Source organism: Miscanthus floridulus, chromosome 12 (genome assembly GCF_019320115.1).
Source record: "Miscanthus floridulus cultivar M001 chromosome 12, ASM1932011v1, whole genome shotgun sequence".
In the NCBI taxonomy this organism is placed as follows: Eukaryota; Viridiplantae; Streptophyta; class Magnoliopsida; order Poales; family Poaceae; genus Miscanthus; species Miscanthus floridulus.
In genome coordinates, this window is record NC_089591.1 from 6,906,450 (window position 1) to 6,921,733 (window position 15,284).

Sequence of the window (15,284 nt, forward strand, 5' to 3'; positions counted from 1 at the left end):
TTTAATGCTCCATGCACGGGCCACAAACATTCAATATGACAGGTACTGTAGCAACTTTTTGGAAGTTAGGGTGAAACTAAACAAAGCCTCATTCCACTATATTTCTTGCATGCATGTACACGGCAGCTCGCCAGATCCAAAATCACGCCGTGAGGAGGGGTGTTGTCCCATCTACCCAGCAGTAACTACCGATCCGGTAAATGCTCGCGCGCTTGCGCCGGTTGGCACGGATGGGTCTGTTGGGTTTGTCTGGTGCGGTTACTTAGGCCCCGTTTGACAGGGCTTCACTTCATTAGTGAAGTCATTTTTTTTTTGCTTCAGCTCCACGAACAGTTTCACCGGTGGAGCTGAAGCGGTTTTGGTAAACCGTTTGGCAAAATGGCTTCCCTGTGAGAGCATGTTTTTAGAGGCCTAGAGGAGGAGCCGGGAGAATCCATTTTTTTTTTTGCTCCATCCCACCCCAAATCACTGTGAGAGCATGTTTTTAGGGGCTTCACAAGTGAAGCTATTTTACTTTACCCTGTTTGGTAGAAAACGACTCCAAACGGCTCCTGAAGCCGGTGGAGAAGCCCTGCCAAACGGGACCTTAGTCTTGTATATAACGTCTGATATCCTTGAAATCAGAGTATGAATCTCCTATGCGAACGCCTGCGCTTCCACCTCTGCCTTAACCATGGCGGCGTACAAGCCGTCGCGATGGGTCGCTAGGAGCTCCTGGTGACTGCCGAACTCGGCGACCCTCCCGTTGGTGACGACGGCGATGCGGTCGGCTTCGCGGATCGTGGACAGGCGGTGCGCCACCACGATCGTCGTCGCACGCCGTGACACTTTCCTCAGGGCTTCCTGCACGTGCTTCTCGGATTCCAGGTCCAGCGCGCTGCTGGCCTCGTCCAGAAGCAGAATCCGGGACTGCTTCAGGATTGCTCGTGCGATGGCGATCCTCTGCTTCTGCCCTCCTGACAACTGGACCCCACTCTCTCCGACCTGCTCGGGAAAAAAAACAGTCAGAGCTGGTCAGGTTTTGCTTGAAAAAAAAATGAAATTGCTTACCTGAGTGTCATAGCCTTGTGGTAGCCCAGCAATAAACTTGTGGATGTTGGCCTCCTTGGCAGCCTCTTCAATTTCGGCCCACGAAGCCTTTGGGTTGCCGAATCCGATGTTCTCCCTGATGGATCCACTGAACAGAGCAGGCTCCTGGCCCACCATGGCACACTCCCCACGAAGCCACTTGAGCTCGACCTCCCGCACGTCGATGCCGCCGACCATCACTTTCCCATCCACCGGGTCGTAGAAGCGCTGCACCAGCCACACCACCGTGGACTTGCCGCTCCCGCTGGCGCCGACCACCGCCACCGTGCTCCCCGCCTTCACGCGCACCGAGAACTCGTTCAGCACCGTCACCCCCGGCCGCGACGGGTACGCGAACACCACTCTCTTCAGCTCCACGTCGATGGGCCTCCCGTCCTTGATTGTTCGCCTCTTGCCGCTGCCGTTCTCGTCGCTGATCGCCGAACGCCTCTTCAGTATGGATAGAATGCCGGCGATGGCCACCGGCGCGCCGGACGTGTCCGGAGCGAGGCCGGCCAGCTGGCCGACGGAGAAGGAGCTCAGCACGAGGATGAGGAAGATCTTTGACACGTCGCCGAACTTGGACAGGTCTCTATTGATGAAGAGAGCGCCGGCCCAGAGCGTCACCGTGTAGGCGCCGTACATGGCTCCCTGGGAGAGGCCGAGGATGACGCCCATGACCTGCGACCTCCGACGGGCCTTGGACAAGGGCCCGTCCAGCGCCCGGTTGAAGGTGCCGACGATGTTGCCCTGGGCGCAGAGCGCGGCCACCGTGCGCACGTTCGACACGGCGCCCGCGGCGATGCTGCTGGCCCGCGCGTACGCGCCGTCGACCGTCTTGGCCCCGACGTTGATGAGCAGGTTCAGGTAGCTGGCGCCGAGCGTCAGGGGCGTGCATCCCATGGCGACGAGCGTGAGACGCCAGTCCAGCGCGAAGCATATGCCGAGCCCCACGCCGGCGGAGCCCACGGCCATGAGGAGCACGGCGTACCTGTCCCCGAACATGGACCGGAACGCGACGGCGTCCCGCGCCAGGCGCGTCACCAGGATGCCCATCGCGTTGTCTTCCTCGTCGAACCACGCGGGCTCCTGCCGCATGATGGCGCGGAACAGGCGGTCGCGGACGCGCATCGTGAGCCGGGCGCCTGCCCATCCGCACAGCCCCTGCTGCCCCGTCATGGTTAGGATGCACGCCACGCCGAGGCCGACCACGGCCATGGCCAGAGCACCCACCTGCCGCTTCATCTTGGAGGTGTCGGCGTCGAAGTACACCTCCACGGCTTGCCCCAGCAGCAGCGGGAACACCGAGAACACCGCGCCGGCGTTTATGCCCATCAGGAAGCCCAGGATGAGGAGCGTGCCTTCCGGCCTCTGTAGTTTCCAGATCTCTGACACCCTGACCTTGTTATCGCTGGTGTCGTCCTTGGCCTTTGCGCGAACATCCGCCTCTGCTTCTCGGAGGAACGTCCGGCGAGCGCCTCCGCCGTACCTTGACTTGGATACGGACGACAAAATCTCGTCGTCGTAGACGCCTGAGTCGTCGGTGAAGCTGTTGTACGCCGGCGCGCCGCCGGAAGGTAATTTGCTGGCGGGATTGGGGGCGTCCGACGCGAGCTTGACGAGGGCAGCGTACGGGCCGCCCCGAGCAACGAGGTCGTCGTGGCGTCCGGACTCGACGACGGCCCCGCGGTCGAGCACGGCGATAGTGTTGGCGTTGCGGACGGTGGCGAGGCGGTGCGCGATGACGACGACGGTGCGGCCGACGGAGAGGCGCTCGATGGACTGCTGCACGACGGCCTCGGACTCGGCGTCCAGGGCGCTGGTGGGCTCGTCGAGCAGCAGGATGCGCGGCTCCCGGATGATGGCGCGCGCGAGGGCGATGCGCTGCTTCTGTCCCCCCGACAGCTGCGTCCCGCGGTCGCCGACCTGCGTGTCGTAGCCGTCCGGCAGGCCGAGGACGAAGGTGTGGGCGTTGGCCTTGGCGCAGGCGGCGATGGCCTCCTGCCTCGTCGCGTTCTCCTTCCCCATCATCACGTTCTCGACGATGGAGGTGGCGAACAGGACGGGCTCCTGCCCGACCAGCCCCATCTGCGAGCGGAGCCACCGCAGATTTAGCGACGACAGGTCCTGGCCGTCGAGCGTGATGGTCCCCCGCGTCGGGTCGTAGAACCTCTCGAGGAGCGCGAACACGGTGGACTTGCCCCCGCCGCTGACGCCCACGAGCGCCAGCATCTTGGCCGCCGGGATTGTCAGGTTCAGGTTGTACAGGATCATGGCCTCCGGCCGCGACGGGTACGCGAACTCCACGTCCTTGAACTCGATCCGCCCCCTCACCGAGGACAGCGACCGGCCGCCGCCGCCGTAGGCGTCGATGTCGGGCACCCGGTCGACGATCTCGAACACCCGCCCCGCCGCCACCCGGCCCTGCGCGAACTGTGCGAAGTAGGACAGTGACAGCGCCAGGCCTCTCCCCCCGACCATGACGCCGAAGAAGCAGGCGATCGCGTCGCCGCCCTTGATGTCGCCGTTGGCGACCAGGCGCGAGCCGAGCCACAGCGCCAGCGCCCACTGGGAGTAGGTCACCAGGTAGATGACCCCCATGCCGGCGCCCTTGGCGAACCCCAGCTTGATGCCGATGGGAGCCGCCCTGTTGAGCCACTCGGCGTACCTGTCGGCCAGCCGGTCCTCCATGACGAAGGAGAGGACCGTCCGGATCGAGCTGATCGCCTGCTGTGCCACGCTGCCGGCGCGTTTGTACGACGCCTCGTCCTTGGCGGTGAGGCCGCCGTAGATGGCCTTGTAGGCGAGGCCGCACGACATCATCACCGGCGTCGCAGCGAAGACGGCGAGAGCAATCTTCCATGATTTGATGAAGCCCACCACGTAGCCGAAGATGAAGGTGAAGACATGGTGCACAAATCCTGCCATCTTTCAGACCGATTGAACAGTGTTAAGATAGCATTCTGTCCTGTACAGTAACTATGTACGTTCCGTGCCAAGCATGCACTACAGTAGCTTGCTCTGTTACCTTGTCTCCCATGACATCCTGGATTTGGGCGACATCACTGGAGATGCTCTGCATCACCTCGCCGGTGCTCACCTCCATGTCGAAGAAGCCGATCTCTTGCCTCAGCACCGCCTTGAGGTACTCCCGTCGCATACGCAGCGCGGACCTCTCGCCGATCATCCTCCAGCACATGATCTCTGCACGCTCACAGGGTGGATCATCACATCAGGGGAGGAATGCTCCAAGGTTTGCCCAGAATTGAACATGCGTGCAGACATTATTCATGCTTACCAAGATATGCTCCTATGACAACAGCGGCAGCAAGGAACAACATGTAAAAGCTGATCTGCATTATATCCAACAAGGTAGTAGTGTAAATAGAAAATTTGCTAAATCAGAATCCTAATTTCAGGCGTATGGCAGCTAGCATCATCAATCAGCATCTAACTTAATTACCTGCTTGACGTCCTTCATCATCTGCGACTTGTCGCTGTTGACAACCTTGTTGATGAAATTCCCGAAGAGGTACGAGTACCAGGGCAGAGATCCACCGTTGATCATGGCGCCGACGCACCCAAGAACGAGCAGGAGGATGTCCAGCGGCGCCGAGTACTTGAACAGCCCGGCGATGCTGACAGGCTTCCCGATCCTCACCTCGATCTCATCGTCGTCGTACAAGTCGAAGTCGTAGTCGTCCTCGTCCCCGTCCCCGCCGTCGCCGTCGTAGTACTGGCTCCGACTGTAGGACGTGACGCTGACGCCGTAGCCAAAGCTCGGCGCGTCCCGGTCCCGCCGCGCCGGAACGTAGAGCTTGTCGTGGTTGTCGCGCGAGAAGGAGACTCCACGGGACATGTACGTGTCGCTGTACTTCACCATCGCCTTGTCCCCGGGGCCGCCTCGGCCGCCGGCGCCGGTGGCGGTGCTGACGATGTCGTCGTTCCTGGCGAAAGAGGTATTGGGCGCGACGACGATGGCTCGGCTGGCGTCGGTCACGACGCTCTGCAGCTCCAGCCGCTTGTTGCCGCCGGCAGCCACCACGGACCGGGATCGGGACTGCTGCGCCGCGGACGAGCGATCGCGGTACATCATCCGGCTGGAACGTTTGGACAGGTAGTAGTCCCTGGCCGTGCGGCGGAACAGCGCCGGCCCGCGGCGCGACGCGGCGTCCGACCCGGCGGGGGCCCATGGCCCGACCACGGCGCCGAGGCCGTGCGGCTGCGCCCACGACGTATCCGGCTGCCAGGACACGGAGCTCTGCCACGACGTGTCCTCGAGGCCGCCGCACCGGCGCCGCCGCAGTATGCCCCGAGGCGTAGTGGTGGCGAAGGAGGTGGCGGAGTTGTCCGCGGTGGAGAAGGGACTGCGCGCGCCTGCTGCTTGCCGCTGCCGGCGCGGCTGGTGCGTGCCGGAGCGGGAGAAGGAGAAGTCATCCATGCAGGCGCCGGCACAATGCAAGAACCATGTGGTGTATTCCCAGACCAAAGAGCGCGCCAAGCGGTGGCGATGGGTTTGATAAAAATGGGCAGCCCTCGGGTGCAGCTCCTGACAATGATGCCAAATGGTTTGGAGTTTTGGACGGGGACGGAGATTTCGGCCTGCCGGACGGCCGCCTTAGGATTCAACGAAGCTCAGCGATGTGAATTGGCAGTTGCCACCCTTTACATAAGAACCGTCAACCTCAATTTTATTTGGAACTCGTCACCTCTGAAGAGAGAGACATGCTAATAACTCAGGCTGTGTTTAGTTGGATGAAATTTAGGAATTTGACTACTGTAGCACTTTCGTTTTTATTTGACAATTAGTGTTCAATCATGGATTAATTAGACTTAAAACGTTCGTCTCGCGATTTCCAACCAAACTGTGTAATTAGTTTTTTTTCGTCTACATTTAATGTTCCATGCACGTATCGCAAGATTCGACGTGATGGCTACTGTAACACTTTTTGAGAAAACTTTTTAAAACTAAACAAGGCCTCAGACAAATGGACATTGTTGTTGTATAGGGCCAAATGGCCAGGGGCCACGGGAGGCCCGGATCTAGAATGCATAGCCATTGGCGTCATCTCCGTTTTATCACAATAATAATCTTTAAAAAAGGCTAACAAGCATATTGCCAAAACTTGGTTGGTGTTTTGTAATGAACCACGATACATACACAAAACACTTATACACACATGCACACTCACCTCTATGAATATACACACGCCATTTAATGGGCAACTTCGAAGAACTTGGCCAGAAAATCTTGATATCGACGAAATTACCATGTTACCATTAAAAGACAATGTCGTTAAATTATGGATTTATACCCTACTCCTCCTAGAAGTATCTTCAAAAGTCTAGGGCTGAGTTAGGTGCCTCATTATTAATGAGCATATCGCCTATCATTGAAAGAACATTTCAAACAATAATGTCATTAATATATGAAAATGTGACCAAGTGCGTTAAGTTGAAGGCTTCAACCCAGGTAAGAAAGTTCCACCACAAGTAAACCAACCAGCCGACTTACGCTCAGCTTGCGAACTTCAATGGTGTGATTGGATCATAAAAAACAGACCTGGATCCAACTAGGGACCTGTGGTGAAAGGTCCTAATATGGCTAGAGGGGGGTGAATAGCCTATTTAAAAATCTACAAATTAACTAGAGCAATTTGATTAGTATGACAAATAGCGTAATGCAAACTTGCTTTAGCTCTACAAGGGATGCAAGCCACCTATCCAACAATTCTAGTTGCAATGATTACTTAGGCACACAAACTCGCTATGTAACTACTCACTAAGAGCTCTCAATCTTGCTACTCTAAAGAGCTCAACTAGATGAATGTAAATAATAAAGCAAGCTCTCAATTCTAATTACACTAAAGAGCTTGTATCAACTAGTTTGCAAGAATGTAGATAAGTGAGTAGGGTGATTATATCGCCGTGTAGGGGATGAACCAATCACAAGATGAAGATTAAGCCAATCACCGGGAGAATGCAAATGACAAGAGACAACCGATTTTTCTCCCAAGGTTCACGTGCTTGCCAACACGCTAGTCCCCGTTGTGTCGACCAACACTTGGTGGTTCGGCGGCTAAGAGGTGTTTCACAAACCTCATCCACACGATTGGATACCGCAAGAACCTACCCACAAGTGAGGTAACTCAATGACACGAGCAATTTACTAGAGTTACCTTTCAGCACTCTGCCGAAGAAGGTACAACTCTCCACACAATCACCGAAGGCGGCCACGAACAATCACGAACTCGTGCCGATCCTCCACCGCTGCACCGAGCCGTCTAGGTGGTGGCAACCACCAAGAGTAACAAGCGAAATCCGTAGCGCAACGCGAATACCAAGTGCCTCTAGATGCAATCACTCAAGCAATGCACTTAGATTCTCTCCTAATCTCACAAAGATGATGGATCAATGATGGAGATGAGTGGGAGTGCTTTGGCTAAGCTCACAAGGTTGCTATATCAATGAAAATGTGCAAGCGTTGTAGCTTGAGCCGGCCATGGGGCTTTAAATAGAAGCCTCCATCAAATAGAGCCGTTATACCCTTTCACTAGGCATAACGCGGGCTGACCGGACGCCGCAGTCCAACTGACCGGACGCAGCACCGGACGCTCCGATCGTGAATACCGGACACGTCCGATCGGCATACCAGATGTGTCTGGTAGCCCCAGACTACCACATGTCCAGTTCAAACAAACTTAGCCGTTGCTGCCCCTTCTGCTGACGACTGGACGCTCACACCGGACGCAGAGTCACAAATGATTGGACGCTCAGCCTCAGCGTCCGGTCGAGTACAGTAAGCATCCTTGCTCGACCGGATGCGTCTGGTGATACCGGACCGGACACTGCCAGCGTCCGATCGGCTGTCCTCCGTATACTGCTGTTTCTGATTCACACCGGACACGTCCGGTGTGGCGACCGGACGCGCCCGGTCGCTGAGTCTGTCGCCAAGATACCGAACGTGTCCGGTCACATACCGGACGCGTCCGGTCGCTCTATAACCAGCGCGACTAATTCCTCTTCGACTCTATCTTTTTCACCCTTGCTCAAATATGCCAACCACCAAGTGTATCACCTTGTGCACATGTGTTAGCATATTTTCACAAACATTTTCAAGGGTGTTAGTACTCCACTAGATCCTAAATGCATATGCAATGAATTAGAGCATCCAGTGGCACTTTGATAACCACATTTTGATATGAGTTTCACTCCTCTTAATAGTACGGCTATCTATCCTAAATGTGATCACACTCACTAAGTGTCTTGATCACCGAAACAAAATGGCTCCTACAATTTTATCTTTGCCTTGAGCCTTTTGTTTTTCTCTTTCTTCTTTTCCAAGTTTAAGCATTTGATCATCACCATGCCATCACCATTGTCATGATCTTCGCCATTACTTCATCACTTGGAGTAGCGCTACCTATCTCATAATCACTTTGATAAACTAGGTTAGCACTTAGGGTTTCATCAATTAATCAAAACCAAACTAGAGCTTTCAATCTCCCCCTCTTTGGTAATTGATGACAACCCTTTCACAAAGATATGAATTAAAGTTCATTTGAATCCATGTTGCTTGCCCAAGAATATTTACCATGTGTAAAGGATATGGACAAGTTTCATTAACTCCATATGGTAGCAATTGCTCCCCCTATATGTGTGCTAAGAGTTTGGATTATAGCTTTGCACATATGCTTAAATAGGAAATATAGGAGTCAATTTCTACCAAGTGATGCTAAGGTATAAGAGATGGACCTTTGAAGCGTGATACCAATCGGAGTGCACCAATATACCATCTTTAGCATCATTAGTAACTAGACATACACAAAAACTAGAATACCCCATGAGATCAATATTAAAAGCAAGGATCTAGTTTCCATAGAACGAACATAAGTATAGTTACTTTAGCCTCTGCATGCTAGTTTTTCATTTCATCATTCAAACCTATAACTAGCATACACCACACAAGCATGGATATTGAAATTGAGAACTTGTAACATGCAAGCAAATATATGAAATATTCATTCAAATGCATCATACAAGTTTATGAGCTTGCTCCCCCTACTTGTGTGATCAAAATTTTAATTGATCCCTTTCCTTTATCATATATCTCCCCTTATGTCAAATACTCCCCTATCACTCATATCTTTGTTTCTCTCTCCCTTTGTTAACAATTAGCACAAAAGGTGAGCTCAAATTATAGATAGGTTGGGGTGAAACCATATGAAATAAGGATCATTTTTCCAATTTGGTTCAATCTAGATTACTTGCAAAAGATATTTAACTCGGTTTGATCAAGGACAAGCTTCTTCACACCTCCAAATAAGGGTTATCTTGTACCATGTTGAGTTAAACACTTATAGCTCATTTTCTAAATCAAACACTAGGTTCACAAGCCCACAAACATGTCATATGCTACCACTAGATCATTTTAAACATACAAGCAATAGTGGTACCGTACAAGGATCAAATTCATTTGATTTTCATGAATGAGCCTAGGACATGATGGGAATGACTAGATGCACTAAACAAGTCCTTAGCAATGGATGGATGACATGTCAATCAACTTTACCTTGCTTTGCTCGAAGGAGAGGCATGTCATATAATGGGGGTGCATCAACACATATTTGAGAAGTCAAGTATGTTCAATTCATTCCTTAGCTTGCAAAACCTCTTCTCATCAAGTGGCTTAGTGAATATGTCGGCAAGTTGATCTTTGGTGCCCACACTCTCTATGCAAATGTCCCCTTTTTGTTGGTGATCTCTTATGAAGTGATGATGGACATCTATATGCTTTGTTCTTGAGTGTTGAACCGGGTTGTTGGTGAGCTTTACGGCACTTTCATTGTCACATAGCAATGGCACTTGTTTGAACTTGATTCCAAAGTCACTCAAGGTAGCCTTCATCCAAAGTAATTGAGCACAACAACTACCGGCCGAAATATACTTCGCTTCGGCGGTTGAAAGTGCTACACTATTTTGCTTCTTTGATGACCAAGATACAAGTGATCTTCCCAATAGTTGACATGTGCCCGATGTGCTCTTTCTCTCCACTTTGCATCCCACATAATCGGAATCCGAATATCCAATCAACTCAAATCTTGTCCTTTGGGATACCATAATCCAACATGTTGTGTATGCTTCAAGTACCTCAATATTCTCTTAGTTGCCTTCAAATAACTTTCTCTTGGTGAAGCTTAAAATCTAGCACACATGCATACACTAAACATCACATCCGGCCTTAATACGGTCACATAGAGTAGACTTCCAATCATAGACCAATATATCTTTTGATCCACCATGTTGCCACTAGCATCACTATCTAAGCTTCCATTTGTTCCCATTGGTGTACTAATAGCTTTACTCTCATCCATTTCAAACTTCTTGAGCATGTCCTTGATATACTTGCCTTGACTCACAAATGTGCCATTCTTCATTTGCTTGATTTAAAGACTAAGGAAGTAACTAAGTTCTCTAATCATAGATATCTCAAACTCACTTACCATTATCTTGCCAAACTCCTCACAAAATTCTTGATTTATTGATCCAAAGATGATATCATCAACATAGATTTGCATTACAAACAAGTCATTTCCAAGCTTCTTGGTGAAGAGAGTGGTGTCAACCTTTCCTATTTTGAATCCCTTAGAGAGTAGGAAATCTCTCAATCTCTTATACCATGCTCTAGGTGCTTGCTTTAATCCATACAAAGCCTTTCTTAATTTGTAGACATGGTTGGGTTTCTTCTCATCTTCAAAACTGGGAGGTTGCTCAACATAGACAAGCTCATTGATGTACCCATTGAGAAATACACTTTTTACATCCATTTGGTATAACTTGATGTTGTTGGCACAAGCATAAGCTAGCAAGATCCTAATTGCTTTCAATCTTTCAACCGGGGCATATGTTTCTCTAAAGTCAAGACCTTCAACTTGAGTGTAACCTTGAGCCACTAATCTTGCTTTATTCCTTATTACTATCCCATCTTGATCTTGCTTGTTCCAAAAGACCCACTTGGTTCCAATCACATTATGATCCTTAGGCCTCTCAACTAAGTCCCATACTTGGTTTCTTATGAAGTTGTTTATCTCTTCATGCATAGCATTGATCCAATCAACATCCCTCAATGTTTCATCTATCTTCTTAGGTTCAATGGATGACATAAATGAGAAATGCTCACAAAATGAGGCCAATCTTGATCTTGTTTGCACACCTTTTGAAATATCACCAATGATAGTATCCAATGGATGATCTCTTGCAACATTGGTTGGTTGAAGCACTTGCACTTGATTGCTAGCATTTGATTGATTACTTGGTTGAGATGATGAACTAGCCATTTGTTGATCTTACACATTGCCATTACTAGTGCTTGCTTGGATTTGATCATGAGAACCACTAGCTTGCATATTTGAGTTAGAGAGCACTTGATTCTTGTCATCTTCAATATCAATCACCTCTCTAGGCCTTAACTCACCAATGTCCATGTTCTTCATTGTATTGACTAATTGAGTGTCTTTTACATCATCTAGATTCTCATCTTCCTCTTGGGAATCATTTATTTCATCAAACTCCACATCATGAATCTCCTCAAGAGTACCACTAGCCAAATTCCAAACTCTATAAGCTTTGCTAGCAGTGGAGTAACCAAGCAAGAAACCTTCATCACATTTCTTTTCAAACTTGCTTAATCTAGTGCCTTTCTTCAATATATAGCATTTACAACCAAAAACCCAAAAGTATGCTATGTTGAGCTTTCTTCCATTCAATAGCTCATAAGGTGTCTTTTCCATCATGGGGTGACAATAGAGTTGGTTGCTATAGTAGCAAGCCGTGTTGATTGCTTCGGCCCAAAATGAATGACTCACATTGTACTCACTCAACATTGATCTTGCCATGTCAATCAAAGTTCTATTCTTCCTTTCAACTAAGCCATTTGATTGAGGAGTGTACTTGGCCGAGAATTGATGTCTAATTCCAAATTCATCACATAACTCATCAATTCTAGTATTCTTGAACTAACTTCTATTGTCACTTCTAACTTTCTTGATTGTTGTTTCAAACTCATTGTGAATACCCTTGACAAAAGATTTGAATGTTGCAAACACATCACTCTTATCAATAAGAAAGAATACCCATGTGTATCTAGTGAAATCATCTACAATCATAAATCCATATTTATTTCCTCCAATGCTAGTGTATGTGGTTGGTCCAAACAAGTCCATGTGCATCAACTCAAATGCCTTAGATGTGCTCATCATGCTCTTCTTAGGATGTATGTTACCAACTTGCTTTCCGGCTTGACATGCACTACATAACTTATCCTTCTCAAATGTGACATCTTTCAAGCCTCTAACTAAGTCATGCTTAATCAATTTGTTCAATTGTTTTATTCCAATATGACCAAGCCTTCTATGCCATAACCAACCTATGCTAGACTTCGTGATCAAACATGTTGATAATTGAGCTTCTCTAGCATTGAAATCAACCAAATATAGATTCTCATATCTAAATCCTTTGAATATCAAGTTAGAGCCATCTACACTTATGATCTCTACATCATCCACACTAAATATGCACTTGAAACCAAGATCACACAATTGAGCTACCGACAATAAGTTGAAGTTCAAGCTCTCTACTAGTAGCACATTAGAAATGCTCAAGTCATTGGATATTGCAATCTTACCAAGCCCTTTGACCTTGCCTTTGCCATTGTCACCAAATGTGGTACTATCAATCCCATTGCTCTTGCTTTCATTGATTGAATTGAACATTCTTGGATCACCGGTCATGTGTTGTGTGCACCCACTATCAAGCACCCAATACCTTCCTCCGGCTTTATAATTTACCTACAAAAGAAGATCAATTCTTTTTAGGTACCCAAACTTGCTTAGGTCCTTGTAGGTTAGTCACCAAGGACTTTGGTACCCAAATTGCCTTCTTCTTTGGGCCCATAATTGTTGTACCAATAAACTTAGCCTTCACATCATTGGCATCCTTATAAATCATGTAACAAGAATCAAATTTGATTAAGGATACATTAGGTAGCTTGTTCTTGTTAGTCTTGCAATTTTGCTCTATATGCTCAACTTGCTTGTATCTATTGCAAAACCGACCATTGCCCTTCATAAAGCTAGCTTTGGGAGTGACAAAGGCCACCTTGCCTTTCTTGGGGGTATAGCCTAATCCCTCTTTGTTGAGAGAAAATCTTTGGCTACCCAAGCACTTTAGCAAGTGAGCTTCTCCACCATAGGCATTGCCTAAGGCACGAGTGAGCTCATTCACCTCCTTCTTGAGGTTCTCATTTTCCACCATAAGTGAGGCATCACAAGTAAGACCATCACTCAAAGGTAAAGTGGAAGTTGTAGCACTACAAGAAGTGTTAGTGGGAGCAACAATAATGGGTTCATGAAAAGATTCATCAATAAGATCACATGTTATTCCCACATCACATGTTACTATCGCTTGCTCCTTCTTGGCTTCCTCCTTCTTGACTTGCTCAATGAGAGAGGAGTGGGCCTTTTCAAGCTTAGAGTGAGCTTTGCCAAGCTTCTCATGGGCATCCATTAGCCCCTCATGAGTGGCATTGAGCTCATCAAAGGATTGCTCAAGAAATTTTACTTTCTTGCGCAATTCTTTGCACTCCTTTCTCTTCATCTCATTGCAAGTGTGCACTTGCTCACACATGTCCAAAAGCTCCTCCTTGGAGTACTCCTCATCATCATCATCATCATCATTATCATTCCTACAAGAGTCACTTTCACATTCATCATCATTACTCTCATCATATTTTACCTTAGTATGCTTTGCCATGAGACATGTCGATGGAGTGTCGAAGATGGAGAGCTTCTTGTTGATGGCGATGCTTGCTAGTGCTCTCTTGATAGATTTCTTGTCATCATTACTAGAGCTATCACTATCCGAAGAGCCATCACTATCCCATGTGACCACATAACCTCCACCCTTCTCTTCTTTTGAAAGGTCATTCTCTTCTCCTTCTTTTCCTTCTTTTCATTCTTATCTTTCTTGTGCTTCTTCTTCTCATCTTCATCATTATCACTATTGTAGGGATAATTTGCTATAACATAATCGGGGCTCTTGCAATCGTAGCATCTTCTCACATATTCTTTGCTCTTGGTGTGATCTCTTCTCTTTCTTGCACTATAGCCCTTCTTCTTTATGAATTTGCCCATCTTGCGCACAAATAGGGCCATGGCTTCATCATCAATGTCACTAAGATCACCATCGTCACTTGATTCTTTCTTGGACTTGCCCTTGTTCTTAGATGATGATGAGCTAGCCTTGAATGCTATACTCTTCTTCTTCTTGTCCTCTTCTTCCTTCTTGTCATCCTTGTCACCCCCCTCCCTTTCCACACGGTATGCCTCTTGTGTCATGACATCACCTAGTACTTGGTTGGGGGTAATGTCCTTCAATCCTCCTCTTATGATAAGCAATCTTAACATCTCAAATCTTGGAGGTAAGCACATCAAGAATCGATGGGAGACATCATCATCCTTGATCTTCTCTCCCAATACCTTCAAGTCGTTCATAATGACTTGCAATCGATGGAACATCTCCGGAATGCTCTCATCATCCTTCATCTTGAAACTTGTCAACTTGTCCTTGAGGATGTACAACTTGGCACTCTTCACCACCGGTGTGCCCTCATATGTTTCCTCCAATCTCTTCCACACCTCATTTGCTCTTTCACAATCCTCGATTTGCTCAAACACCTTGGAATCAATGGCATTGTATATGGTGTTGAGCGCCATTGTATTACATTGCTTGTTGATCTTGTCTTGATTGGTTGGATCATCGGGATCAATGATAGCATAGTCATTCTCGGTCACTTCCCATACTTGATCATTGATTGAACCAATATACATCCTCATCTTTCTCTTCCAATAACCATAGCATGTGCCATCAAAGAACGGTGGTTTGCCCCCCACATGATTGAACACAACTTGAGCCATAATTTGACACCGAGGTTGTTAAGCCTTCAATCAAACGGTGACCACGGCTCTGATACCACTTGAAAGGTCCTAATATGGCTAGAGGGGGGGTGAATAGCCTATTTAAAAATCTACAAATTAACTAGAGCAATTTGATTAGTATGACAAATAGCGTAATGCAAACTTGCTTTAGCTCTACAAGGGATGCAAGCCACCTATCCAACAATTCTAGTTGCAATGATTACTTAGGCACACAAACTCGCT

General features: G+C 48.5%; 1 protein-coding gene across 1 annotated transcript; it reads right to left on the bottom strand.

Annotated features, from left to right (window-relative positions):
• Nucleotides 1–585: 585 nt before the first annotated feature.
• LOC136498064 (ABC transporter B family member 19-like) lies at nt 586–5,525 on the bottom strand. The gene is made up of 5 exons (XM_066493992.1): nt 4,532–5,525; nt 4,367–4,421; nt 4,097–4,272; nt 1,051–3,996; nt 586–984 (listed from the first exon to the last, which is right to left on the bottom strand). Exons 1-5 carry the CDS (start codon nt 5,507–5,509, stop codon nt 637–639), a joined length of 4,503 nt encoding a protein of 1,500 aa, XP_066350089.1. The 5' UTR covers nt 5,510–5,525; the 3' UTR covers nt 586–636.
• Nucleotides 5,526–15,284: the final 9,759 nt, after the last annotated feature.